The sequence below is a fragment of the Haliotis asinina genome, chromosome 2, assembly GCF_037392515.1.
Source record: "Haliotis asinina isolate JCU_RB_2024 chromosome 2, JCU_Hal_asi_v2, whole genome shotgun sequence".
Classification (NCBI taxonomy): domain Eukaryota; kingdom Metazoa; phylum Mollusca; class Gastropoda; order Lepetellida; family Haliotidae; genus Haliotis; species Haliotis asinina.
In genome coordinates this window covers 23,659,408-23,684,298 of record NC_090281.1, presented here as the reverse complement: position 1 = coordinate 23,684,298, position 24,891 = coordinate 23,659,408, and the positions used below count along the sequence as shown (strand labels likewise).

The window sequence follows — 24,891 nt, the reverse complement described above, 5'->3', positions numbered from 1 at the left end:
GTTTAGTTTTACGCCGCGCTCGGCAGTACTCCTGCTATATGAGGGCGGTTTGTAAATAATTGAGTCTGGACCACACAATCCAGTGGGAACAGATGACATGCGTCAGCAGTCAGCGAGCATGCCCACCCGATGTGTGTGTGTGTGTGTGTGTGTGTGTGTGTGTGTGTGTGTGTGTGTGTGTGTGTGTGTGTGTGTGTGTGTGTGTGTGTGTGTGTGTGTGTGTGTGTGTGTGTGTAAGGTGAATACAGAAGGTCTTAATTCTGGCACTACGCACATGACTAATAAATCGTATGTATACAAGTATACATAATTTTGGTGTCCATTGAAATAGAGGTTACAGTTAGGAGTTGTAATTCATTCATCGCGTATAAAGGCAGAAGCTTTCATATGTAGATGTGTTTCCGGCTACAGACAGGCATTTTAAGTACTACCAGATCATGCACATAGAAAATATAGTATAGATATTATATATACATGTATATGATTAAGCGTATTGTCTGACGTCACCACAATCCGTCGATCAGTTCCTGGTGGCAAATCGCAGTATGTAAACTTCCAGTAGTACAAACGGATAGATACAGGGCTGGAGTATTATGTGTCAGGGCCGGCTTCCCAACCAGTGATTATCTCTGCCCTTTGGTGTATTTGACACCACTGCTGTCACACACACAGATCTCACCCACACGCTAAAACACTGCAGTCTTCTGCAGGGACCAGCGCCCACCTCCGATCATGACAGGTGTCCCTTCTTCGCGAAAGTTTTACAGCGGTGTCAACATTGTTTTGGTCACCGGGGTTCGAATCACTGTTTGGACAATAATTTTTAGAAATAATTGCAATCGTATATCGCATGGTTAACATATATTTCAAATCTGAAAGAAATCGGTGATGAAATGAATATATTAGAAAATTTTACCGCTGTTCTCATTACATAAATTACACGTGTACAATATACAATACAGTGTGGACAATTGCCAAGTGGACATATTTAATATTGAAAATTGTTGTCCAAACAGTGATTCAAACTTCTGTGATCTTAGCAGTCTTTTTTATGTTTGAGGGAGTGAATACAATATATCAACGCTCAGATGTACTATAAAAAGTGAGTACCCCATGTACATGTACTTGCTACATGTGCATTTTACTCTGTAGTGAGTGAGTTTGATTTTACGCCGCCTTTAGCAATACTCCAGCAATACCACGGCGGGGGACACAAGAAAAGAGGCTTCACTCATTGTATCCCCGTGGAGAATTGAATTCAGCGTGACCATCGGATGCTTTAACCATTGGGCTACCCCACATCTCCAAGGGGGATTAACAACGGTGTCAACATTATTTTTGCCGTCACTTTTATATCTGAGGTTGAGTGAGTTATATTTGAACCCACCTAAAGCAATATCCCATCAATATCACTGCGGTAGACATTAGATATGGACTTCATATATTGTACAAGCGTGAGGAATCGAACGTGTCTTCGACGTGACGAGCGTCCGCTTTAACCACGAGACGCCTCTCTCTCTCAGGGCCGGGGGACAAATGATTCTCTTGTCCCTCCTCAACCCCAGTTACTTCATTTGGAAACCTTATGAAACCCCTGTAAAATCTGAATGTCGAAAAAAGATAGCAGGAAGGAAAAAAGAAACAGGAAAAATGTAACTAAAAAAAGTGACAGGAAAAAAGTATCTGTTTTTATATAAATACTTATGTATGTAAGGAAGGAAAACTCGCACTTCTTACGATTGTTTCAGGCCATTGTAGATAAGCTGAATGAGTTGGATGTTGATGTGAATGTTGAGATTGTTGTCACTGATTCTGGAGATGCTAGCTGTGTTGCGTGCTGCGAATGCTGTAACTGGCAGATTGTACAGAGTGAAGGATGTTTCTATCATTTAATCCAGAGGACAAGGTCCAGAGTCTTGGCTTCCTTCAGACATATCATGATGACTCAGACTTCAAATGTGCTTGTAGTGAGAACCGAGAACAGGATGAAAAAAAATGTGTAGAAAATTGCTTGGTATACTTTGTTAATACAAAAATCCAAACAGCTGAAAAATTGTTTCTTTTTTTTTTCTTTTACTTATTTTCCTAGCAAAATCTGTTACCTTTTCCTTTCCCCCCACTATTCCAAGTGTTTGCCCGCTTCAACACATTTGCTTGATTAACGAGTGTGATTGTGTGGTCGATCCTAACAGCCAACTCTTCGTGAATAACACGATTTTAACTGTACATTGTATATTAATTACGTAAGCAACGCCGAAAATGCATATGCTGACGTAGGCAAATGACTGAACTTCTCACCTTCTCTCAGTCATGTCACCCATAGCCATGATGTAACATTCTAGTAGATCATGTCAAAGATCTGTATTACTTTCACTTTGTTGACATTAATGCCCGTATATTGACCTTACACAACCGCTTGTCCGTGCGCCTGTTACTTGAAGGATTTCCATAGGGTCACCTACGCGTCAATATGTGAGTGAGTGCGTGAGTTGAGTTTTACGCTGCATTCAGCAATATTCCAGCTATATACGCCAATGTGTTGGCTAAGAAGATGATCATTTGTATGCATGAACAACATAAATATATGACACAGGAAATCAAAGGAATTTGTAAAATCAACACAAAGCACAATTTTAAAAATTCTACTTCAAATAATGATGACGATGTGTACTTATAAAGCTAAATTCCACGCTCCAAGTGCATGGTCAGAGCGCATCCAAATTATAGATCATAGGATAGTCTGAAAGGATGGGTCTTGAGATGAGTTCTGAATGAATCAAATGATGCAACGTGACTTAAGTTAGAGGTTCCACAATTTTGCTGACAGGACAGGGGAAAATGTTTCACCAAGGTTGCTAACTTGAAACTTTGGAAATGTATCACGACAATGGGTTTTTGAGCGAAGTCATGTGGCTGGTTTGTAGGGCTGTGACGATGCATCGAACTATTGATGGACTGCAATTGTTGAGTTTCCGATAGCAATTAATCGATGGTAGGGACGAAAAACTATCGATGCATCGATAGTATGTGTGGCTATCGATAGTTTAGTATCTGACTTCCCTTGATAAATGGAATAAAACATGTATCCTATTTTTTTATTTTTTAGGTGCAGACTTGCAGCTGCATTGAACTTATCTTTAGACTGTTCACGTGATATGGTTTCAAGTGTATTGTCAGTTTTTAAGAGACCGAAACTACTTCAACTTGTTTTTATTTCATATAAACCTTGGGAAATGACTTCAAATGAGACAATTCAAGCAGAAAAAAACTATTATAGTACTACAATAGTTAGTCGCAACAGAATACTCCAACAGTATATTGCTATAGACTATCGCTATCCCAATAGTTGTGTGCCCTTCAAATGTCACCACTTCTGGTTTGTAATGTTGGAGCAGACTGCATGGGAACATATGATGGTGTTTGACCATGGTGTGACTTGTACCCCAGCCACAAAGTCTTAAACTGATTTTTTCTTCTACCGGGAGCCAGTGCAAGGACACAAACACAGGGGTGATTTGATCGAAGCTTGATGTGATCCTGCTTAAAAGACACTTTGAATTTTCAGAAGCTTTTAAAGTGATGATTTGGATATACCCAAGAGCAAGCTGTCTCCGTTGTCCAGTCTTGAAAGCACCAATTGATTGTACCAGTCCCAGTCTGTGAAACAGCTCCTTAACCAAAAATACCCAACGCAGTCCATGCAACTCTAGAATGAGTGGCAAGTTAGAAAAATGAAGAGTCTCTGGACTCTATGTTATTGCATTTTATTTATTTACAACAACAAATTGTGAAATCATTATATTTGTAAGAACAGTATCAGGTAATTTGTGTATTTACAATTGCAACATACATATTTGCTAAAACAACGTAGCTTGTTCTTTATATTGAGTCCTTTCTTATTGGGACCTAACTTACATAATGATGTATTTCAGCCATTTTAACAATAGTCTGTCTGGGTTTAAACTTGCTACGCCCATTGCAGCCACGTGAGGAATTGAACCGTGGCCACCAGCATGACGAGCGAACGCTTTAACCACAAGGCTACCCCATCGCCCCTTCGACGTGAAGAGAGAACGCTTTCATCACCAGGCTACCCCGCTATCCGACTAGCTCTAGGTAACATGGACACATATAATGGTGATCATATAATGTAGACCTGATTTAAAACATTAGCATCTTCAAAAAGTCGTAATCACAGGAGCACAATGGATCTATCCATTCCACAGTCGCAGGCAGCGAAATACAAGTGTCTTAGACCTTGGATTTTAAACGCAACGAGGCCAATAGCTTTTAATGACCTCACGGGTCGTAGCTATAGGAGCACGCCTTAGATGATCCACATGATTATTCGTCAAATACCCATAATCCTTTGTTGCTGCGAACCGGCTTTAGGATTAGCTAGATTGTAGCATTATTGTTTATAATGTGTGTATGATTGTGAAGTACGTCAGCTACGTTACGGGTGAGAGCCTTCGGCTTATAGTGAGCCCTCACACCGAACCAGATCTATTAACACGATCTGATCTCCATACTCGGGATCGAACCATAAATCGCACTGCTAGGGAGCTCTCAGTCGCTCGTGGCAACGGGTCGAGATCTGCCTGGTAGCGAAACAATACCGACACTCTAGTCTGAACTACCGTTAGGACATAACGGAGAATAGGAAACGTAGCGGGTTTGTACTTTCTACAATGTGAAATCACTAACTGTAGTTGAAAGTTTGGAAGTAGAAGGCTTTGATAACTTTCACTTTCCGGTGAGATTTTAAAGATGGCGGAACTTGATGTCGATAAACTTCCTGCCGGAAACTGGATTGCTCATCATTTACGACTTGTAAATGATGACAGCAAGAAATTGTTCCCTTCCACGGCTGGATCTAAGAGGTCGTACAGAAAATATGATTCTCTTTATATGGTGGACTTCGAGGACTTTCCGGACGGCGCGCTGACCACTCGCATGATGGACAAACTCAATGTAGGTATTTGCTACAGTAAATCCCATACGGTCGAATCGTCTTTAAATCGTTATTCTTCAAATGGGGAGTGTATGTTTTGATTTTGACGTGCGTTCAAACATGGAAATGTGAATATTTATGTCTGCATCTCTAGTGTCCCGTCGACAAAATCAATGTAGGCATTTGCTAAGGTAGGCGACATATACGGTCAAATAGTCTTTTCGTCTCTATGCGTCAAAATGCATGGGGTGTATATATGTTGATCTGGACATGTTCTATTGACAGTAGTAAAATATACAAGCATGACTATGTATGGATGTACTTCTAATCAGCTGCCATGTCGAACCGTCTTGACATATCGCATTTAGAAAATTAAACCAAGTTATATAAACGCGAACAATGCCATTTGATATGCCCAATGTATACTATTGGTGAAAGAAAGTATACATATGTGGTTAAAGTTGGCTTAAAAGAAATATGCAAGAAATGGTTATTCGATGATGATGATGATGATGATGATGATGACGACGACGACAATGATTACGGTAGGGTGACACTGGCGATATAGTAGTTTCACAGTGCCTGAACTACAATGTATAATTATTATTAATTTCCCAACAGCCTAGCCTACCCTTCAGTACAAAGTGAATGAGTGAGTGAGATTAGTTTTACGCCGCACTCAGTAATATTCCTGCTATATGGCTGCAGTACAAATGCCCTAAATGTAGAAAGTCTATACACGTGTGTGTGTGTGTGCGCGCGTGTGCGTGCGTTTATTTGATTCATGTGTTCACCACCCTTGGCTTGTTCGGTATAAAACCAACAACATTTGAGTCAGCTGCCACTTCGTTATATCTGGCCGTTTAGAATTCCTTTAAGACGACATTTCGTACTCGAATTCGTGTAAGGTCATGTAACTTTGTAATAAAATGGGAGATTTAAAATCACTTCTAGAGTCGATGTAGGGTTGCCGAATTTATAAAACATGCCCATCCAAGCTTGCTATGCGCGTAGAGCTCGTCTGTGTCGAGATTATACGAGGGTGTAAATGGCAGTTATGTTATCAAGATATATCGTCCTGATATATGAACCAGTTTGTCTGTAACAAGGATATATGAGATACAATCCAGTAATCCTCCATATGTTTTAAATCGTGACAAATAATCTCTTGAACATGTAATCTCTGTATCAGTCGTACAAACAGGCATTGGCGCGTGTCCATCTTTATGGCGTCACGTGATAAGCGGCAACGTGGTGATTTATTTGTTATTGTTGGACATGGCCGAAAGAACATCATAGAACACACACTAAGTCTTACATACATACTTGCACACACACACACACGCACGCACGCACACGCACGCACAAGCACGCACTCACACACACAAATGTACGAGTGGTCCTGTGTGTAGAGCTTAGGTTACAAATCAGTTGAGCTTATGCAGTGTCGAGCTCGGGCAGTCCTTGGATCTGTGGCCGCGTTGGGCAGCTTGACTCTTGAGAGTTTATAGGACTTCAGTCCTGCCGCACAACGAAGCACAAGTGAAACATGCGGTCTCACATTAGGCAAGTCAGTTTGTTCAAAATTGCCTCTGTTCACCCTGCAGGAAATGGGTACCCGGTGAGATAAAGCCATGGGACTATAATCTTCTAGCGTCTAAGAGGCTGCATGGGTTACCCAAGGTAATAATAATCAGATTCTCAGAGTCCAGTGGCGCAACTAGTCAGATGAATACTAGGCGCTATATAAGTGAATTATTATTGCACGCACGCACGCACGCTCTCACACACACTCACACACACATACATACATACACACACATACATACATACATACATACATACATACATACATACATACATACATACATACATACATACATACACATGAAATTTTATATAGTGCTACCTTAAACTCGCTACTAATATTGATGACGAAGCACATACAGTCATATCCATGTATTTCTCGCCCTGATTTGCAATGTTTCGAAAAGTTCACTATTAAAGCTGATGTTGATAGTTTCAAGTGTTGGTAAAATGTACATACATTTAAGCATCGCATTATTCAGTGAAAAAATACATCACTGAAATATTGAACCCTTGTCAGAAAAAGGTCAATTATCTTTCTTAAAATGAGTGCGTGTGTCAGTTTAGTTTTATGCGGCACCAACAATGGCGGTGGTCTGAAATAATGAACCCTGGACCAGACAATCTCAAAAATATATTATGACACTGGATTACTTAATGATCTGTTACGTTATCCTGTCGTAATATTCGGATAAAAAATCTATTTAAAAAAATACAGTTCTATTTCTACATCATATATCATGTCAAAGCACGAGATATGACAAGCGATCCTGTTCCATGTTCACATGTAGGTATCAGGCACCAACATGATCAAAGGCATGCTGAATCAGGTTTTAGGTGCCTAGGTAACGGACGGTGTTTCGAATTTCAAGATCATACCTAACCATGTCAAAGATTATATTTTCCCACACGTTTCTAACTAAATTGACAGGCAAACCTTTTGAATCTGGATATTTCTACAACAAGCGTTTAGGTACCTTTTATAACTGTTTTTGATCAATTTAGTTTCCAGATACTTTTTTGAAAGGTAGCGCCAAAGTCCAGAGCGTGCTTATACTGCGATTTACAAAAAGACATCTCGAAAACTTTTAAAATTGACTATTATATATTTGAAACTATATTCAGCTAGACAGAGGGGCGAAAAGTTGGAAAACAAGTTTGTCTTCAGCAAGCGTTTGAACAGGGTAATATGGCAGATAGCAGAAATGTATTTTTTTTTAAAAAATGTGATAATTTGGTAAACGATTGTACCGATATTGTCAGCCATTTTGATCCTTTTATATGAACTCTGGCTAAGACCTGATACATATGCAGTGGTCATGCCTTGTATGGGTTAAGGGAATCGAACTCGTGGAGTATGTTGACATTGACAGCGACATGCGATCCAGCAATCTGCAATTTAAGTGTCTGTAGCGTCCCTTGTTCACAACCTATCACTGCATAGCTAGCCAGGTTTGTGCTGGGAGCGACGATAGTCAGATAAAGCCTGTGTATATCTGTGTATCAGCGTTAGACAAACTGTCGTGATATAGTGTGTAGTAGCAAGTCTGATTAATGCTCAGTGAAGTGAGTGAACGAGTGGATTGGGTTTTACGCCGCAATATTTCAGCAATATCATGGTGGGTGTGGGGGGTGGGGATGGGGTGGAGAAATGGAAGTCCCTGGACAAATGGGCTTCACACATAGTGCCTACGCAGGGAATCGACGTGTGACGAGCGAACGCTTTAACCACTAGGCTACCCCACCGTCCCATATACTAACTGAAGACATTAAACAAGGCTTATGTGTGCTAATGGTAGGACGGCATGAAAAAGGAACATACAGGCTGAGAAACTAGCACGCACGCACGCACAGATACACACTCATGTACGGACGCACGCACATATGTCGAAGGACGAGATATGATAGAGCCTGCTTTCCTGGGCAGTAGGGAGCCATTTTTCATATTGGCTAAACATTAAACCAGGACAAAATGGTCATATTGTGGCGATGTATTTGTAATTGGTATTCTAACTGTGTTTTGCATCTCAAGTGTGCAGTGTTTCGGAGGCCAACGTTTGTAACACGCACGCACGCACGCACGCACGCATGCACGCACGCACGCACGCACGCACATCACACCCATTCAGACGCTTCAATATAAGGACTCAGATCCTTGTGTCTTGGAACACATGAAATGTCCACGCTTGTTTGAATGCAGATAGACATTGAAATATGTACACAATAGCAATGCACACTATTTTAAAACACTGACGCAAGCATAGTTTTATGTGAGTGAATCACTGCGGGACATATGGGATTAATCACTACCCTCATATACCGTCGATTAAGCGCATTGATCCGACTGTTTTTTCATGCCTGGGTTAGATAACCGCTGACACCAGTTCAAATCTTATATCTCTCAATCTGTAGCAGTCTGATCGGGCATATGCACACCCAAGGCGTGCGCATATGGATTAACCTAGCAACACAGCCAGATCGAAATTGATACAGATATAAGATTCTGACTTTACTTATGAAGTTCACTTAACACAATGCCTTTGGCACACTGAACGTTTGTGAAGACACACAGACACATTTCTTCCTTTCAGTTTTAAAGCAAACTTACTAATACAAACGATGGAATTAAATAACTCTTAAAATATACACTGGATCCATTATTGCTAGACCAACCTAATATGTTTTACTTTTAAACCAAGGATAAGAAACGTCGTTGAATTTGTTGACAGTCTTTCCTTCCCCTCAGCTTAGGAATATAGTTTCCTGGATTGTTCTCAAATATTACACTTTGACCCCGAGGATCGGGGTTAAAGCTGCTAATGAACAACCCATGATTGTACGACTCAAGTAACGGGATCCGGTGGTGTCAGCTCGATGACTGACTGTTGCATGTCATTGTATCCCAGCTGCGTATATCTATGGTCATGATGTCATTTACTTGTTTTTCTGAAGCTCCTTTCACGGAGTATCCTTTACTGAGGTTAACGTTAATTTCCATTCTTTAACATTGCAGTAAGGTTACCTTAGTGACTTACGGTCAATTAATGCTTTGTCAAAGGAGGTCCTGGCCCAGAGTCGATTCTTTACAGACCTTCCTCATAATAGAGAAATGTTTAGTATATACATGTACAGTATGACCAGAAATTATTGAGTATCTTAGGTATATGTTTATATGAATTACTAGTGTAAACACCCTTGACAAGCTCCGTTGATCCTCTTTGATAAGTTTGTGAAGAGTAATCCCCCGTTGTTTCCCTGATAGCAGACGACATTTTCAGGGATTCACAGTATAGAGGATTTAGAGAAGAGGAAGTTCATTTTGGAGTATAACAAAGAGGACATCAGATCGGCTAAAGTGCTTTCAAGTAGAACAGGCATCCCTTTGTCCACCGTTTATGGTGTTTGCAAAATATTGCAAATGGCTTTGGCACTGGGCACAAGGGAGGAGTAGTTAGGGCCAGAAAATTGACTATCGGTGACAGGAAGCGGCTTGGTGTTCTTGTTTCTAAAAACAAACGAATGAGTTTAGAAAACTTAAGGCTGAATATGACTGATTGATAGAGAAACTGTGAGGAGACAGTTAGAACTGAGCTGCATGCAGTGGGTTGACAGAAAAGTCGAGGAATGCCATCACCGAACATGAAACCTGAACAAAAGGAGCGAGGGTTGAACTGGTGCTTACAGCATAGAAATTTTAACTGGGACAATGTGAATTTCTCAGATGAAAGTTCTGTGTGGCCGTTACCTAATACTCTGAAATTCTGAAGCAAACAAACTGAAAAACTGACGAAATTTAACGTGTGGGGTGGTACATCCGTTAGGGGCAACGTCCTTCTGTGTATTTGAAATTAATATGAATAGTGAGTTGTACACAGATATTTTCGAGGGACATTTACTTCCAAGTTCTACTTGTTCTATAGAAATGTTCGGATTTTCCAGAAGGACAATGCTCCAAAACATCGTTCAAAGCACTCACAGACCTGGTTTCGGACCAAAAATATGCCATTATTAGATTGGCCAAGCTATAGCCCTAACCTACAACCAATAGAAAAATCTGACAAATATTGTTGAAATAAAAGAAGAGGTGGTCCGATGTTGGGACAGCACGAGTTTCTAACTTCTTCCATGGTGACTTGACAAAATACTAACTGTTCACTTGTCTTTGAATCTTGAGTTATGTTCTGCTTATAATCACATTTAATGCGTGAGTAATATGTGAATATAATATAAAACATTACAATTCTTAAATTCTTAATAAGTTCTGGTCATAATGATTATAGGTTCCAAAGACATTGTCACAAACACAGATATCAAGGTGAATGAAACAGTTCTGAAATATGCTGACTCAGCAACAATGATTCATATAAACGTCCGCAAAGATAACAAATTATAATCAAACTGTTGGGAAGTGTAACAGTGTGCCTTCACAACCAGACTGAACATGTGACTGGTTGGATGAACCGTCCGGGTCTTGTGGTGACTGTGAAGTTGAAGAGATTACTACCCGGGTGTCGGTCAGATATCATTTATCTTTCAACCAACTCTAAGCTAAGTTACCAGGCAGACAGGTGTGCTCTGATCTGTTTCTTACACTCCTAAAATAGAACTATATTGTAATAGAATCGATCCCTATTTCTCTATAGTTTCAGGCGCATTAATACATGACAAAACCGTTACAAGTGATTTCATCCGATTTATACTGCTCACGACTATACCTTGCGTGACGCTCCGTGTAACATAGCCTTGGATTGTCAAGGCACCGCAAACCAGATAGAAAAAAAAAACCTAACAGTTTAGGCTTTACAGCACCTTTACTGTGTGGATAAGAGAAAATTCAATGCATAAAGGATAATGATCTCGTAGGTTCCGTGTTACCTTTGAATATATACAGTATACAGCAAATCATCGCATGAATTGCATGCAAGCCATTTTTTATTTCAGATAGACACGTCATTTGAACTGGGAACGGGTCAACACAGAATTTCATCTTAAATCACATTTCACCCAATTTCAAATGATTTCTGTCATTTCTTTATGTTGCTGAACGTCCAGCAGTGGTGTAGACGTTAACTCACCAGTGGTGTAGACGTTAACTCACCAGTGGTGTAGACGTTAACTCACCAGTGGTGCAGACGTTAACTCACCAGTGGTGTAGACGCTCTAGAGATGGCGTGGATGGAAGGCGACAGTGTGAACGACTAATGCATGAATACATTCTGGTGGAGCGGTTCGGGTTAATTGTTACATCTGGCGAAAGGACATTCATGACCAGCTCGTGTTATTCCGGGATAGGCCGAATATTGTCTATGTGGAGATTACGGAAAGGGGTGATTGGTGACGAATGACGGGATGAGTGTCCTTTCACACTGTCGTTATGGTTAGCCATTGATTGAAGCGTACGTAAAATAATATTTTCGTACAAAGCATCAACATTTGTCTATGTTTGCATCGCTCAACAGACTTCGCTTTGAGTAGGTGAATGAGATTGTACGCCGCTTTTAGCAATATTCCAGCAATATTGATTGGCTTCCCACAGTGTGGGGAATCGAACCGGTCCTTGGCTTTGAACAGAGTTTCAAACGTTAGATGCTTAATTGCTATCATTTACCACCAGGTAAAAGTGAACAGTAACTGTCAACACTGTCCATGACGTCACAATGCTATGACGACGCAACACGTCGAGGTCAATACATACAGCTAACAGGGGTAACCTTGGTACATGTTATTATGAGTGCATAAAGTATTGTTTACTGCAAAATTTACCGTCCAATCATAAGTTAATCCAATAATCTTTAACTGTGAGTGTTAACAGTTACTGTTCAGTTGATGACGGGATCACAACAAGCCCTAAAATGCTGTATTAAAAGAACAATCAGAAGATGAAAGCCAGAAAATTCTTCTGTTCATTTGATACGTTAGCTGAAACTGGAACGGGTGTGACCTGACCGACCATGAATATTAACCAGCCCCTTTATTCTCGAAACGTTGGTATCCCTGTGAATTCTTAACTTTGATCGTAACCAATGTGTTAAGGAAGGGCTTAAGAAGTTCGTAGATCTTCGAACGTTTCGAGAATAGCTAGCAGTGGCGTAACTGAGATTCGACGTCACTTTTATAAGATTCTGACACGACTGTTCAACGCACAAGCGCCCACCGAGGGTCCGGAAATCCATTAACTAGGCCCTGGTGTCCTATCTAGACCCTTCTGTTATAACATGTAAAGGTACATCACAGAAATACAGCGACATAATTACGCACTCATCAATTAATATGTCGTATTTCAAAGGTCTCAATAGTATCAAAAGCTTTTGTCCACATTTCCGATGTGTGTAGGAGGCACATACACAGGCTTGGCGGGGGGATGCATTTGTTGGTTTTTATTAAATCGCCAAAGAGCGTTTTCAGGCACCGATATATAGAGTAGGTTGATCATGCTATCAACCAATGGTTCTGATAATAAACAGTGGCCACATAATGCATGCGTAACAGGCATTCACTCAACAATTCCGTATTGATCAAAATACAGTATGTGTCCATACAGCATCGATGACAGCAAAGGAAAATTCTGGTCATCTTAGGACCTGTCTGGGGTTAAAATCAACCCACGTTCGCCTTATCTGTAGACATTTCCAGTACTTTTTCCCCAAGGGTTAAATTACCGTTTTCCCTCTATAAAGGGTTGCCCCCTTGTAATTTAATGTGAAAAAAACCTGAACAGTCTGCGAGAGGGCAATATCAACAGCAGCGGCTGATGCATCTTTTTCAGTGCGTGTGTCCGTGTGTGCGTGCGTGTGTGCGCATAAGAGAGGAAATGTGATATGATGTATATTTCCGCTGGTAGAGACGCAACTGCTATGTGAGTTATCGGTTTTAGGTTTCGAAAAATGACATTCGGGAATGATAATCAGGAACCATACTACCTTGATGAAGGCCCCTTGACCTATTTTACCCGTTATCCTCTGAATGAATTTTTTATTTGATCTAACGAATATTGTATTTAGTGGAAATTATAATATATCCCTCCGTATTATACTGTGGCCCTCCCTATCCTTTATACTAATGTCATCAAGTCGAACTATATGCTATTAATGTCAGCTGATGGTTCCGAAACACTACCATTGCCATTTCAAACAACAGACGTGTGCCCCGACTACAACGGCTTTCTGTATAACTATAGACATCAGTGTGTCATTTCAACGTTTAGCTGCCCAGCTTAGCCTCGTTCTGGTGTTTGTTACAGCTGGAAGAGATTCAAAAGAAACGAGAGACGATAGCTGACGTGTTGTTCAACTCCAGCACCAGGGAGCCTGGACACGTAAGTACACAGGCTAAGTGTTGTCTTAATTTGAATGATATACTGACGTAGAAAAGATAGTTCACACTTTGTATTTTTATTATTTATTAATATCTATGGCTTCCACTGGGAAGTGACGTCATCATCTTTATCTTATCTGTTATGTCCTACAGACTCTCTATCACAATTTTCTTTTTTTTTGGTGAATCCTACCAGGTGTTTTTCATTCAGGTGTTACTCCTTTTCCAGACTCGATCATTTCCACTCTGTTGTGATATAGTTAAATGCCGGTATTCAGGAAAATACACTCACCCATTCACTAAACGAACCATTAGATATGATACAAAATAACCTACAAAAGTATGACAAATCTAACGCAACCAATTCTGACAGTAACTGATCGTAACGATTACTGTAATAATGATTAGTACTGATGATGATGATGATGATGATGATGATGATGATGATGATGATGATGTTTGTAATGAAGACTACGGTAACCTTAAAACGTTTCATGGTAATATAACAGTGAGTGATTTAGTGAACGAGTGAGTAAAGGTTTACGCCACTGAACAAAACCAGCAACACCAGGAATGGCTTCTGACTCGCCCACGTGGAAAATCGAAATTGAGTGTTCGTTGTGACTACCGCACACTTGAACCACTACACTGCCCTACCTCCCCAGGTTATTTGAGACAGTACATTGTTTATGCATGACAGAAAATGATAAATTTCCATAACTTGAAATAATAGTTTGACAAGGTTCCACAAGGTACAATTCAGAAACACCCACACAACCTACCCTGAGGTTTGTGAAACTGGAACACTGTTGCAGCTTTGGGCACTTGATTTAAATGTCTTAACTTTGATTATTTTCCAACGACAAAACGAATTCGATATAACCCCACCCCCCCCCCTAAACTATTGACGTTTCATTGTTAGACTGTCATGTTATAGATCCAGATTAATATAGAACATATTGACAATACACTTAGCAAATCATAAATCGGTTTTGTTTATTTGACGGAGTGGTATTACCTTGTGCCGTGTCAAGGCTCGTCGGGCAACTTACCCCGCTATAACACTCCCGCCCGCAAATGATGTCTTTGTCAAAACAATAACAATCCTTATCTCAAATACCCTTCTACCAGATACAATACCGAGTCGTTTATATTCTTCTGCATAAAGTATCACGCAAGTCAAACACAAACAGTTTCGCTTTATAACGAAATAGTAATCAAACCCTTCCGAACGTCATTGTTTTCCTATTACGCGCCTGCGCAAAACATCTTGGTAACGCAATTATTGCAAAGCAGACGACAAGATTCGAAACTGGATAGATGGAAGCACAAGTCTGCAATATTTCATAAAATTTTGGAGAAAACACCGTTTATAATCTGAAAGAAGGCACCAAGAAAACACGAAGGTATGTGAGTACAGTGGCGCGGGGGATTAACGAAGATTCGACACGGTAATGTCTGTCACTTTGAATACGGGTCTAAGGTGTTGGGTTACAAGTTTATGTGAAACCATGTTGCTAGCCTCTTGCATGGACAAGACAGATCGCTTACATGATAGGTCGCACGTCAAAGTGTCTCTTCTTGACTTCATCTCGAAACAAATGCAAAGGTAGCGTTAAGAATACATTACTCACGCGTTTGTTAAACTATTTCTGATTCTGTGCTTTGGATCGTCATGATCTGAAGCAAGTGAGGAATGCGATAGAATTAGCAGACAGGAATGTTTCATCTGAACCGAAGACAGCTTTACATGTGCAATATATGTATAAAAGACAATTAAAGGTGTGTCGGTGAGTGCATAAATATGGATAAGTAAATCCATTCTTTCTTTGCGAGGTTTGGTACAGATGTTAGTACTTTGTAAACAACTGTCGGTAGCCACTTTCTTCATAAACAAAACTCATATCTAAGTTTTCACGTGTTTATGTGTCATATTTATAACAACGACTTGAAGACTATAATTTGGGAACATTCATTACTCGGTGGAATTTGACCATAGCTCATGTTTAGTTTATTAAAAGTCGAGAAACATACAATGTGGAGTCTAAGGCTGTTTGTCGGAGCTCACAACCAGCATTTTGTAACCAGGCATAGGTGTCTTATAGACTTGCTGTAATAACTGAATACATAGATATTTAACTATACTGTCGTTTTTGTACGTTTTAATACTACATTTATTGATTTACGATTTTTAATGTACATTTGGGTAGAATATATCCACAACTGTTATATGATTGATTGATTCTTTCTTCTGTAAAGATTTGGGCTGTATGCCTCTCATTTTACAGTGTATAAACAATAGGCCATGTTTATCCATTGAAATATGCATGTGAAATATGTTCATTTTCAGAAAGGGGGCAAAACAGTTTGGTAATTTATGACATGCACAACTTATTTTATTTACACAAATTTGCAATACCATCGTTAGATGGGTTTGTTAATAATTGTAAAAATTGAACATACTTGGTTTCTTAAAAAAACAGGCCGAGGGTTTAATGAGTTGTTTTCGATGTACAGTATGTTTGGGGAAAATTAAAACGAAATGATAGGCTATTCATCTTCAGTTACATTTACATTATTGTATTTTCATTAATATGGTTGGTATTCTAGCTGTTAGTATTGATTTAGTTATTCCTGTTGTTTTGTCCTCTGGAACAATTCATTTAATTATGACAGATAGGTGTTTATATGGAAATGAAACAGGACATACAATCTGTTCATGTTAGTGGAGACACGACTAACTTTTTATCTAGTCCACCCCACACTAGGGTATCGGGGCATGTTAGTGGAGACACAACTAGCTTTGTTTCTAGTGAACCCCACAGTAGGGTATCGGGGCATGTTAGTGGAGACACGACTAACTTTGTATGTAGTCCACCCCACAGTAGGGTATCGGGGCATGTTAGTGGAGACACGACTAACTTTGTATCTAGTCGACCCCACACTAGGGTATCGGGGCATGTTTGTGGAGACACAACTAGCTTTGTATCTAGTCCACCCCACACTAGGGTATCGGGGCATGTTAGTGGAGACACGACTAACTTTGTATCTAGTCGACCCCACAGTAGTGTATCGGGGCATGTTAGTGGAGACACGACTAACATTGTATCTAGTCCACCCCACAGTAGGGTATCGGGGCATGTTAGTGGAGACACGACTAACTTTGTATCTAGTCGACCCCACAGCAGGGTATCGGGGCATGTTAGTGGAGACACGACTAACATTGTATCTAGTCGACCCCACAGTAGTGTATCGAGGCATGTTTGTGGAGACACGACTAACATTGTATCTAGTCCACCCCACAGTAGGGTATCGGGGCATGCTGTAATCTTTATCTGTCGATGGGACATCGACAATTCCCTGTCACGACCCAGCTTGGGGTATTGATCCGGAGAGGTTGTTCCAAGGTATGACAGTGTCAAGAGCTTGTTAAACAGTCCTCCACTCACCCATGATAAACCCGCACCAACACTGGAAACAGATGTACTCCTTACAGCGCACATTTAAACGCCATTAGGGTATGGAGGTCGCAGTGTTTGAAATGTTCTTAGTTACGGGAACTTAAAGATTCACCGCATTAATTTATTGTTTACTGAGTGTTTTGAAATAGAAACATACCCTAATGTGAATAAAGGTACTCCGTTGGAATGTTTGGTATAATTATTATCTGTTATTTGTCGTTTCAGTAGGGTAATTGTCCAAAAATATCTTAGCGCCACCTTTAATGTTACACGTGTTAGAATATTCCGGACCACTGGTCCCTTAGAAAATATATCACTGAACAATACACCTTATTTAAGGTCACAGATTTCATCCCATGTATTTTCAAATCAATCTGATTGTTTTGTTACCTTATTTCGCGATTGAATGATTCCGGGTACTAATGTAGTTTTTATCCTATAAGATATTCTGTTGTGGAAGATGTTCTGTGACGTCATTGTCAGCACACTTAATGAGAAAGTCGATATGTCTTCAAGGCATGTTTGTTCACCAGTCTTCGTATAGAAAAATTGAAGTGTGCTTGTTATGAAGGTAATCATTCGACGTGTATTTGTCATGCATTAAATTTCACTACGCGGACATTCATTTGAAGTGCCCATTAAAACATGCATATTTTTATTTACTTGTGGTTTAAGCTAAAAGCCATAAAGCAGGTCATTGAAAGAAGAACGCTCACACTGTCTATATTTCTATAGATAGATATTAGATAATATTTCTAATATTTCTGTGAATCTTGCTGTGTCCTTGGCCTTCAATGTCATTAGCATATGAACTTGTTTGTCTCCATCTCTTTGACATTCATTCAAAAATGCTCCCAAAGGAACTGTCGTGTTGCTGTACATCCACTGAATGTCTCACACGAAGAGTATAAGACTTGAAACGAAGTTTGTGAAAAGTTCATCTTTCTCTAATTTCAGACTCAGAATACCAGAGCGTTAATGTATTCCCATTAAGATCTGATCCTCTATTGCAGAAAGACTATACATGCCTTGCTTTTTAAACACCGAGATGTTTTGCAGGATTTCAATTAAAAAGTCGTTCAAGCTTTCCGGGATCTGATCTCTATAATGATTAGAAATATATGCGAAAAAGCAGACATTTCGTCACTAACTTCTAAGATTTCTTTGCATCAAGGCCTTTTACTTGTTTAGTAGTCGCAAATATCAGTCACAGTACTGATTATGCGTTAAGCAATATTCACCACCCACATGTGCCCACCTGGTCGTTGTGAGTTATCTCCCTTATCTGAACCATACACCGCTGCACACTGACAGGTTAATCCCGCGTGTTTCGGCGGCAGGTAATTTGTACACTATGTCGACGTAAAAGGTGAACCTACATCGATGTTTTAGCAATTGAACACTGTATTGTGTACGCAGCGTACACAGGAACCTTAATCCAAGGAACAATAAACGTTAGTACACTTAGACGAAGGAGATTAAGGGGTAAATATACCAACAGTACGTAAAGAGATCATTAGCTACGTGTTGGTGTGTGGTTTTTGCGGTGAGCTTAACAACGGATAATTCAGTTGTAGATATTTATGGTTCTGTAAAAAGTAAAAAACTCCCGTGCATGCCATGTACAAAATCAATGCCTCTCCTCGTAATACTTCTGTAATATCGTTATGTACAAAACTGCTGACCCCCTAGTACATGTGTACGGTTATAAAGGTTCGCTGATGTAAGTTAAATCCTGTGGGTTATGAGAAGAGAACAAACACGCTATACTGTGTACAATAGACGTTGTACAACTAAAGACTCTGCCCCTAACTGAAGCCGAAAGCAAACTTGTTCCATCTCACATATTCGGAATAACGCGCGTTTGTATTCATAGATATCTGAGACTTATGTTCGAACGAACATTTCAAAACATTTTCACGGAAATTACAATTATATTTTACATCTACTAAATACATTTTTTGATACTGTGATTTTGATTAATTATAGTTATTGTAGTAGCACTTTAAAATGAGGTAATCTATGATGAGTGGATGTTGCGGTAGCCTGGTCGCCGCGACGAAACTCGGGTTCTAGTCCCAGATGGGTACAATGTGTGAGGCCCATGTCAGGTGTACCCGCTGTGATCTTGCTGTAGTGTTACAACGGCGTAAATCTGTACTCATGATGTGAGTTTATGAAGTTTATCAACAACAATGTGATATCCTTTCAGATGTTTGGAAACTGGACAATACCAGAGAGAATTCTGGATACGGAGAGTTCCAAAGGAAAGCGTAAGTATGATGACAAAAATGGATCAAACAAACCGGATGTACAAACCATGGAAAGTTATAAATGTAAAGTGTCCTTGATCAAATTCCACTAGATGTATCGCAAAACAAATCAGGCTACATGTATGTATATCTTGGATTAATACATATTGAGAAAACAAACAAACGCTGAGTCTTTACAAGTTACTTTCACAGCAACGTTGCTCTTTCAGGTATCGTTCGGAAGGTAAAAAAGACTGCAGATGACAACTCTCCATCGACACGTAAGTATCCGAAAAAATATGATAACCCACTGAACCCTTACTGCTCGTATTTCCAACCACAGACATCCGGGTTAGAAGTGATCTTCAGCAATCATGCTTGTCGAAAGAGAACTAACAGGATCGGGTGTAATCGTATCCCAAATGCATTGACCGATGTTCATGCTGTCGATCACTGGATTGTCTGATCCAGACTCGATTAATTACAGACCGTCGCCATATAGCTGTAATAGTGCAGAGTGTGCGTTAAACAATATGCCATCCTATCAAATTTGAATGCACTAGCCTTTTGTAACATGGCGTATTTTAAAAAAGAACTGATAGTGTTGTTAATGCTCATGTGTAAATATACGATACCGTTCATACACACTATTACTTGCGAGAGACTGAGAACAGCTCTTGTCTTAAAACCGTGATGATAACACAGATATATCTATCCTCTTCTATCCACTTTTCCCAGCTGCACACGGCATCGCATGATAACGCAAATGTTTTGCAGTGCCAGTCATAAGGAAAAAGACGCCAGGTGCCCGCCACCCGTCCCCAGCTCAGAGCTCACAACTTCCAAAGATGGCGTCCAAGTCGGCCCGACCACCCACAAAGCCTGTAGCCAAGTCTCTGCCGTGTTCGCCTATCCGGAGAGCTAAGTCGGTCGGTGCCCATGATCACGACAGACTGAAGGAGGTAGGCCTAATCTTGAGTGTTATGAAGGTACATCTCTGCTTTGATAAACCTCGAGATATAGTGTCGCATATTTTTGGACTATTCGATGTACAGAGTTCCGTGCCTTAGGCGCGCTAGGATCCTGCGCTTATTTATATGAAGTTTAAACGGGTCCTTAATTGAATTCCTGGTCTGGGTTTCACTATAACCTTATTACACTAAACCTTAAAAGCTGTTAAAGTACAAGCTCAGTCCTATTATCGATGGTAATGATGATGGTGATAATTTTGATGATGGCAGCGTTGTGATGGATCGACTAAAGCTTTTCATTCTTATGTTTAATCAGACAATTGATTGGTCTGAAGTTTCCCTAGGCCCCAACATAAAACTTTCTCCTGTGATCTGAGGAACATATAGCTACAAATACAAGTGGATGCAACTGTTCCAGGAACTTCGCGCCTCCCTGAAGCCCGGGGCTGTAGGCCTGGCGGAAGACTGGATAAAAGATGCCCCTCACGCGGAGCGCGAGGTTATACAGAAGATCCTACGTATGCAGGAGAAGAGGTCACACTTGGATCAAGCCATGAAGAAGACGCTTCTCCCGGACGCGCGCCAGGCCGTGGAGAAATGGCTGGATCGGGCCACTGAAAGCGGTGGGTTCTTTTGACATACTGGTTGCGTTATTCATCAGCTACTGTCTGATAATGGCTATGTTACCTGAAAACAGTGAGTTGACTATAAGACTGTATTGAGGGATGTGTTCATTTATCCATTCCATTTCATATTTAAGTGCATGTTTGATGCAAGTTCGGTTTAATCATTTGTAGTACAAGGCTTTTACCGACGTTTGGGAAATCAATGATGCAGTATTAAATCACTTGATACGGATCCACAAAGAGTTGGTAACGTTACGACTTGTCGCAACTCTACATGTTATCACAGGAGTATGAATATCGTAGCGCTACTAACGTTAACGTTGTGTGGATCTGGACCCAGGACCTAAATTTTCTGAGGTCTCCTAGCTCTAGGATAGTTGTAATGTGCCACACATTAACATTAACTTACGACTTTCTTATGGTTAAGAGAGCTTCGAAAATCTAGATTTTTTTCTTGATTCTTTTCATATGACTTTGTCGATTGTGATTCATAATACCAGAAGCAGATAGTTGCCTGCTATCAACCACTGAAAGCATCACATGCTCTCACTTTCTTTAATTGCAGAAATTCTGCACAATGTCTTAATGTCTCTTTCAGAACGCCAAGTTGCACTCAAATTCTTCACTTCACTTGCGGGAAGTAAGCTCATGGGCTTGACAGCTAACGAACAAAGGTCAAGGTTCCAGCAGGTGATCAGCACGCTCCAGAGGTAATGCTAACGTCATACAGTTATGTTGTTAAATCAATAACGTTGATGTAGAGCTAGGAATTCCCTGATCATTTTGAACTTGGTTTAAGACATAAAGTAAAACTGACTAAAATTGAGATTTTATGCCAACCATACCATGGTTGAAGTCAGAGGATTTTCCCGAGTATGTTGTTTCACAAAGTAGAATCCGTGATGTCTCAATAGTGAAATGAAGTTTACTCCAAGCCTGAATTTGTGAAACCCCGTCGTCTTGTGATACTGAATTGATGTCTTAAAGATTTCAAACACTTAACCCTCAATGTTTTCGATGAGCTATTCTGGTTGTTGATTTTGAGCCTGATTTTCACTGGTAGCGGAAGGTGTGATTTAGACACGAAAATTGACACAGCTATAGGTCATTTTGGAACATGATAGAGAAATTGTGTATCAATCTCAAAATGGTTCAATTCAAACAAAAGCACTGAGATCTGTTGGTTCCGAAGGTAGAATCAAATCGCCTCTCCGAGCTCGTTAATTCGTCCAACAAATTTCAGAGACTTTCCTACATTTTTCGTTGATAACATGTGAAGGAGATATGCCTTTGCAATTTCAGCTTCCTTTGGTCTGAATACATGCTGATCGAGTCTCATCTGAACTAGCCATTACATGCAAACACTGGTGATGGGTGAAAATAATCATATATATTATCAGTTAAGAATTGTCAAGTTTGAATATTGCTATCAAACATTTACACACTCGCCCTTTATTGCAGGAACCAAGGGCGTGGCACTCCCCGGCCCACAGAGCGACCCGCAGCAGCCAGTCATGACAACTCTCGCCTACAATTCATCAAGCTGCTGGACCCGGAAACACGTGCTCAACGCTGGCAACAAACCACGTGGCACCATCTCCCCGAATACAGAGACAGGGACCGTGTGAACAATTGGAGCTCGCACTACATCCGCCCCCACGCCCCCGTACCCCGACACTTTGCCATTCATCCTGACTGGGGCTGAACCCAGGGGGATGCAGACCTCAGCTCACTTGCTTCAGCCAAACAGAAGCCTGTGATTTACAAAACTAGATTGACATTTATAGTTTCAACATATAACTTCGGGCCATTTAGAAATGCATGAACGCTTTTTGTTGCTCTCGTTTTTAAAAAAGTACATTCGCTGCTTGGTTGTTGTTCTGTTCATTATTAAAACATCCCGGTATGTTTGAAGAAGAACAGTTCTGTTAAAAAATCTAAAAAGACAATACTGTCAGAATGAAGCTTGTAGTCCGGCTATAGTTTGAGCAAGGTTATATGATGTAATTTAGGGCAATATGAATGTAATAGCATGTTTGACCATATCCGAAACACATCTGAATGCAGGACAAGTGCTGAAGAGTGCCAGACAATTATGTAAAACTGGTTGTAGATAGACAATATTAGTCAAAGTAGTGGTTTTCTTTTTTACTGTTCAGAAATCTCACAGATTTGAGTCATTTAAATGTGTGTACATATACAGCCAGTATTATTGAGTGGAACCCCTCGGGCGAACATCTTTTCACTTCGTTTGTAACAGCTAGTGTACAGTAATTAGTATCATTACGTGCTAGATATCTTGCGACCATGGTACTAGTAGAATAAAATAAACAATGACATTTTTTTCTGTTTATGAAGGCATGTTTAACTGTATTTCTGCACGAAGCTTGGTTTCGTTTGGATGAGCAAATGTGCTTTCTTGTCGAGTGTTTGGTATGTGCACCCACATAGCCAGTTTTTCAGTATTAATGTCAATGTATTGACCAACTCTGTGATATTTGGAATGCACTATAGCAATCGATGTGTCATACTATTTATTTTATCTATCACCGTTATCAGGTATACCGACACACAAAGGAAATGCAAAAGTCCAACTGTATATTATTGTGAATTTCAGAGTGATTCTGAATTTACGAGTCTGTCTGTGAAGCTTTCCTTGCAAGTGTGGTAATGCGCGACACGTGTACTTTCTGCAGAGAGCCCCATGTGTAAATAGTCCTGTTATTTAAGCAGTGTGAAAGTGCAACATTGCAACATGATTGAGTTTTATAGCCCCGTACCTATTAGAGAACCAATAATTATTTGTTTGCACAAATGCAATAATTATGCCAAGTACGTATACGTCAAGACAATAACTTGTGATTCCAGTCATCTGGTCTCGTTTATAATCTGGATTAAGTTTACCTGGCTAACACGGTTCCTACTGTGGATATTTCCAGGTATATTGAAAATGAAGTGAAAGATGATTTGTGTAGTACCTGCACAGGGAGTGCAATGGTGTGTGCTCATATATAGCCATTTGGTGTGTGTTCTGGTATCTAGGTATAGCATCTGGTGGCAAAAAGCAATGGTTGAATTTTTATTGAACTCTGCTGATTCTTTGATATGATTTTACTAACATCATCGTAGTTTGTTAATTTCAATAAAATTATATTGACAGTGTGTTCAACATTTTTAACGCTCGTTGCAATAACGTTATAGCGATGGCATCAGTGTAATGGAGTGTGATGGTCGCCTCGGAGCAATCTGGGACATAACTCTCTCTCTCTCTCTCTCTCTCACACACACACACACACACACACACACACACACACACACACACACACACATCAAAGACAGGGAATCACTTTCTCACTAAAGTATAGGTTCTAGTGCATTTTTTTGGGTTAAGTCCTATCCGTGGCTAGAACCCACTTTCTCAGAGTCAGGCACCTAATCGCTGACTCATTCAAACGTCTAACCCTCTTAACAACCGCGGCTTCCACGGCCGAAAGCTATGAATACGCAATGCCATTATGAAAGTGGTCAAACGATACACGTGCTATATTTGGGATTTCACTTTCTCAGTAAAGTACATATTCTAGTGCTTTTGTTGGGTTGAGTTACAGCCGTGATTAGAACCCCCACCATCACACTGGTAGCATTTGGCTTGTTGATTTCAGTTGCCCCGTTTTGAGTTCCGTTGCGGTCTGTGCAGGCCTATGCCCCCAAACCCTGTCAGGGGCC

General features: G+C 40.2%; 1 protein-coding gene across 1 annotated transcript; it reads left to right on the top strand.

Moving 5' to 3' along the window:
* Nucleotides 1-4,554: 4,554 nt before the first annotated feature.
* LOC137273423 (uncharacterized) lies at nucleotides 4,555-24,328 on the top strand. The gene is made up of 8 exons (XM_067806109.1): nucleotides 4,555-4,974; nucleotides 13,782-13,856; nucleotides 19,529-19,589; nucleotides 19,799-19,849; nucleotides 20,346-20,530; nucleotides 20,958-21,162; nucleotides 21,764-21,875; nucleotides 22,627-24,328. Exons 1-8 carry the CDS (start codon nucleotides 4,771-4,773, stop codon nucleotides 22,868-22,870), a joined length of 1,137 nt encoding a protein of 378 aa, XP_067662210.1. The 5' UTR covers nucleotides 4,555-4,770; the 3' UTR covers nucleotides 22,871-24,328.
* Nucleotides 24,329-24,891: the final 563 nt, after the last annotated feature.

Bases quoted from the DNA above. Each gene is read 5' to 3' on its own strand.
- LOC137273423 (XM_067806109.1), top strand. From the start codon at position 4,771: ATGGCGGAACTTGATGTCGATAAACTTCCTGCCGGAAACTGGATTGCT. The intron at 4,975-13,781 runs GTAGGTATTTGC...TGTTTGTTACAG, and splicing joins GCATGATGGACAAACTCAAT to CTGGAAGAGATTCAAAAGAA. The intron at 13,857-19,528 runs GTAAGTACACAG...ATATCCTTTCAG, and splicing joins GCACCAGGGAGCCTGGACAC to ATGTTTGGAAACTGGACAAT.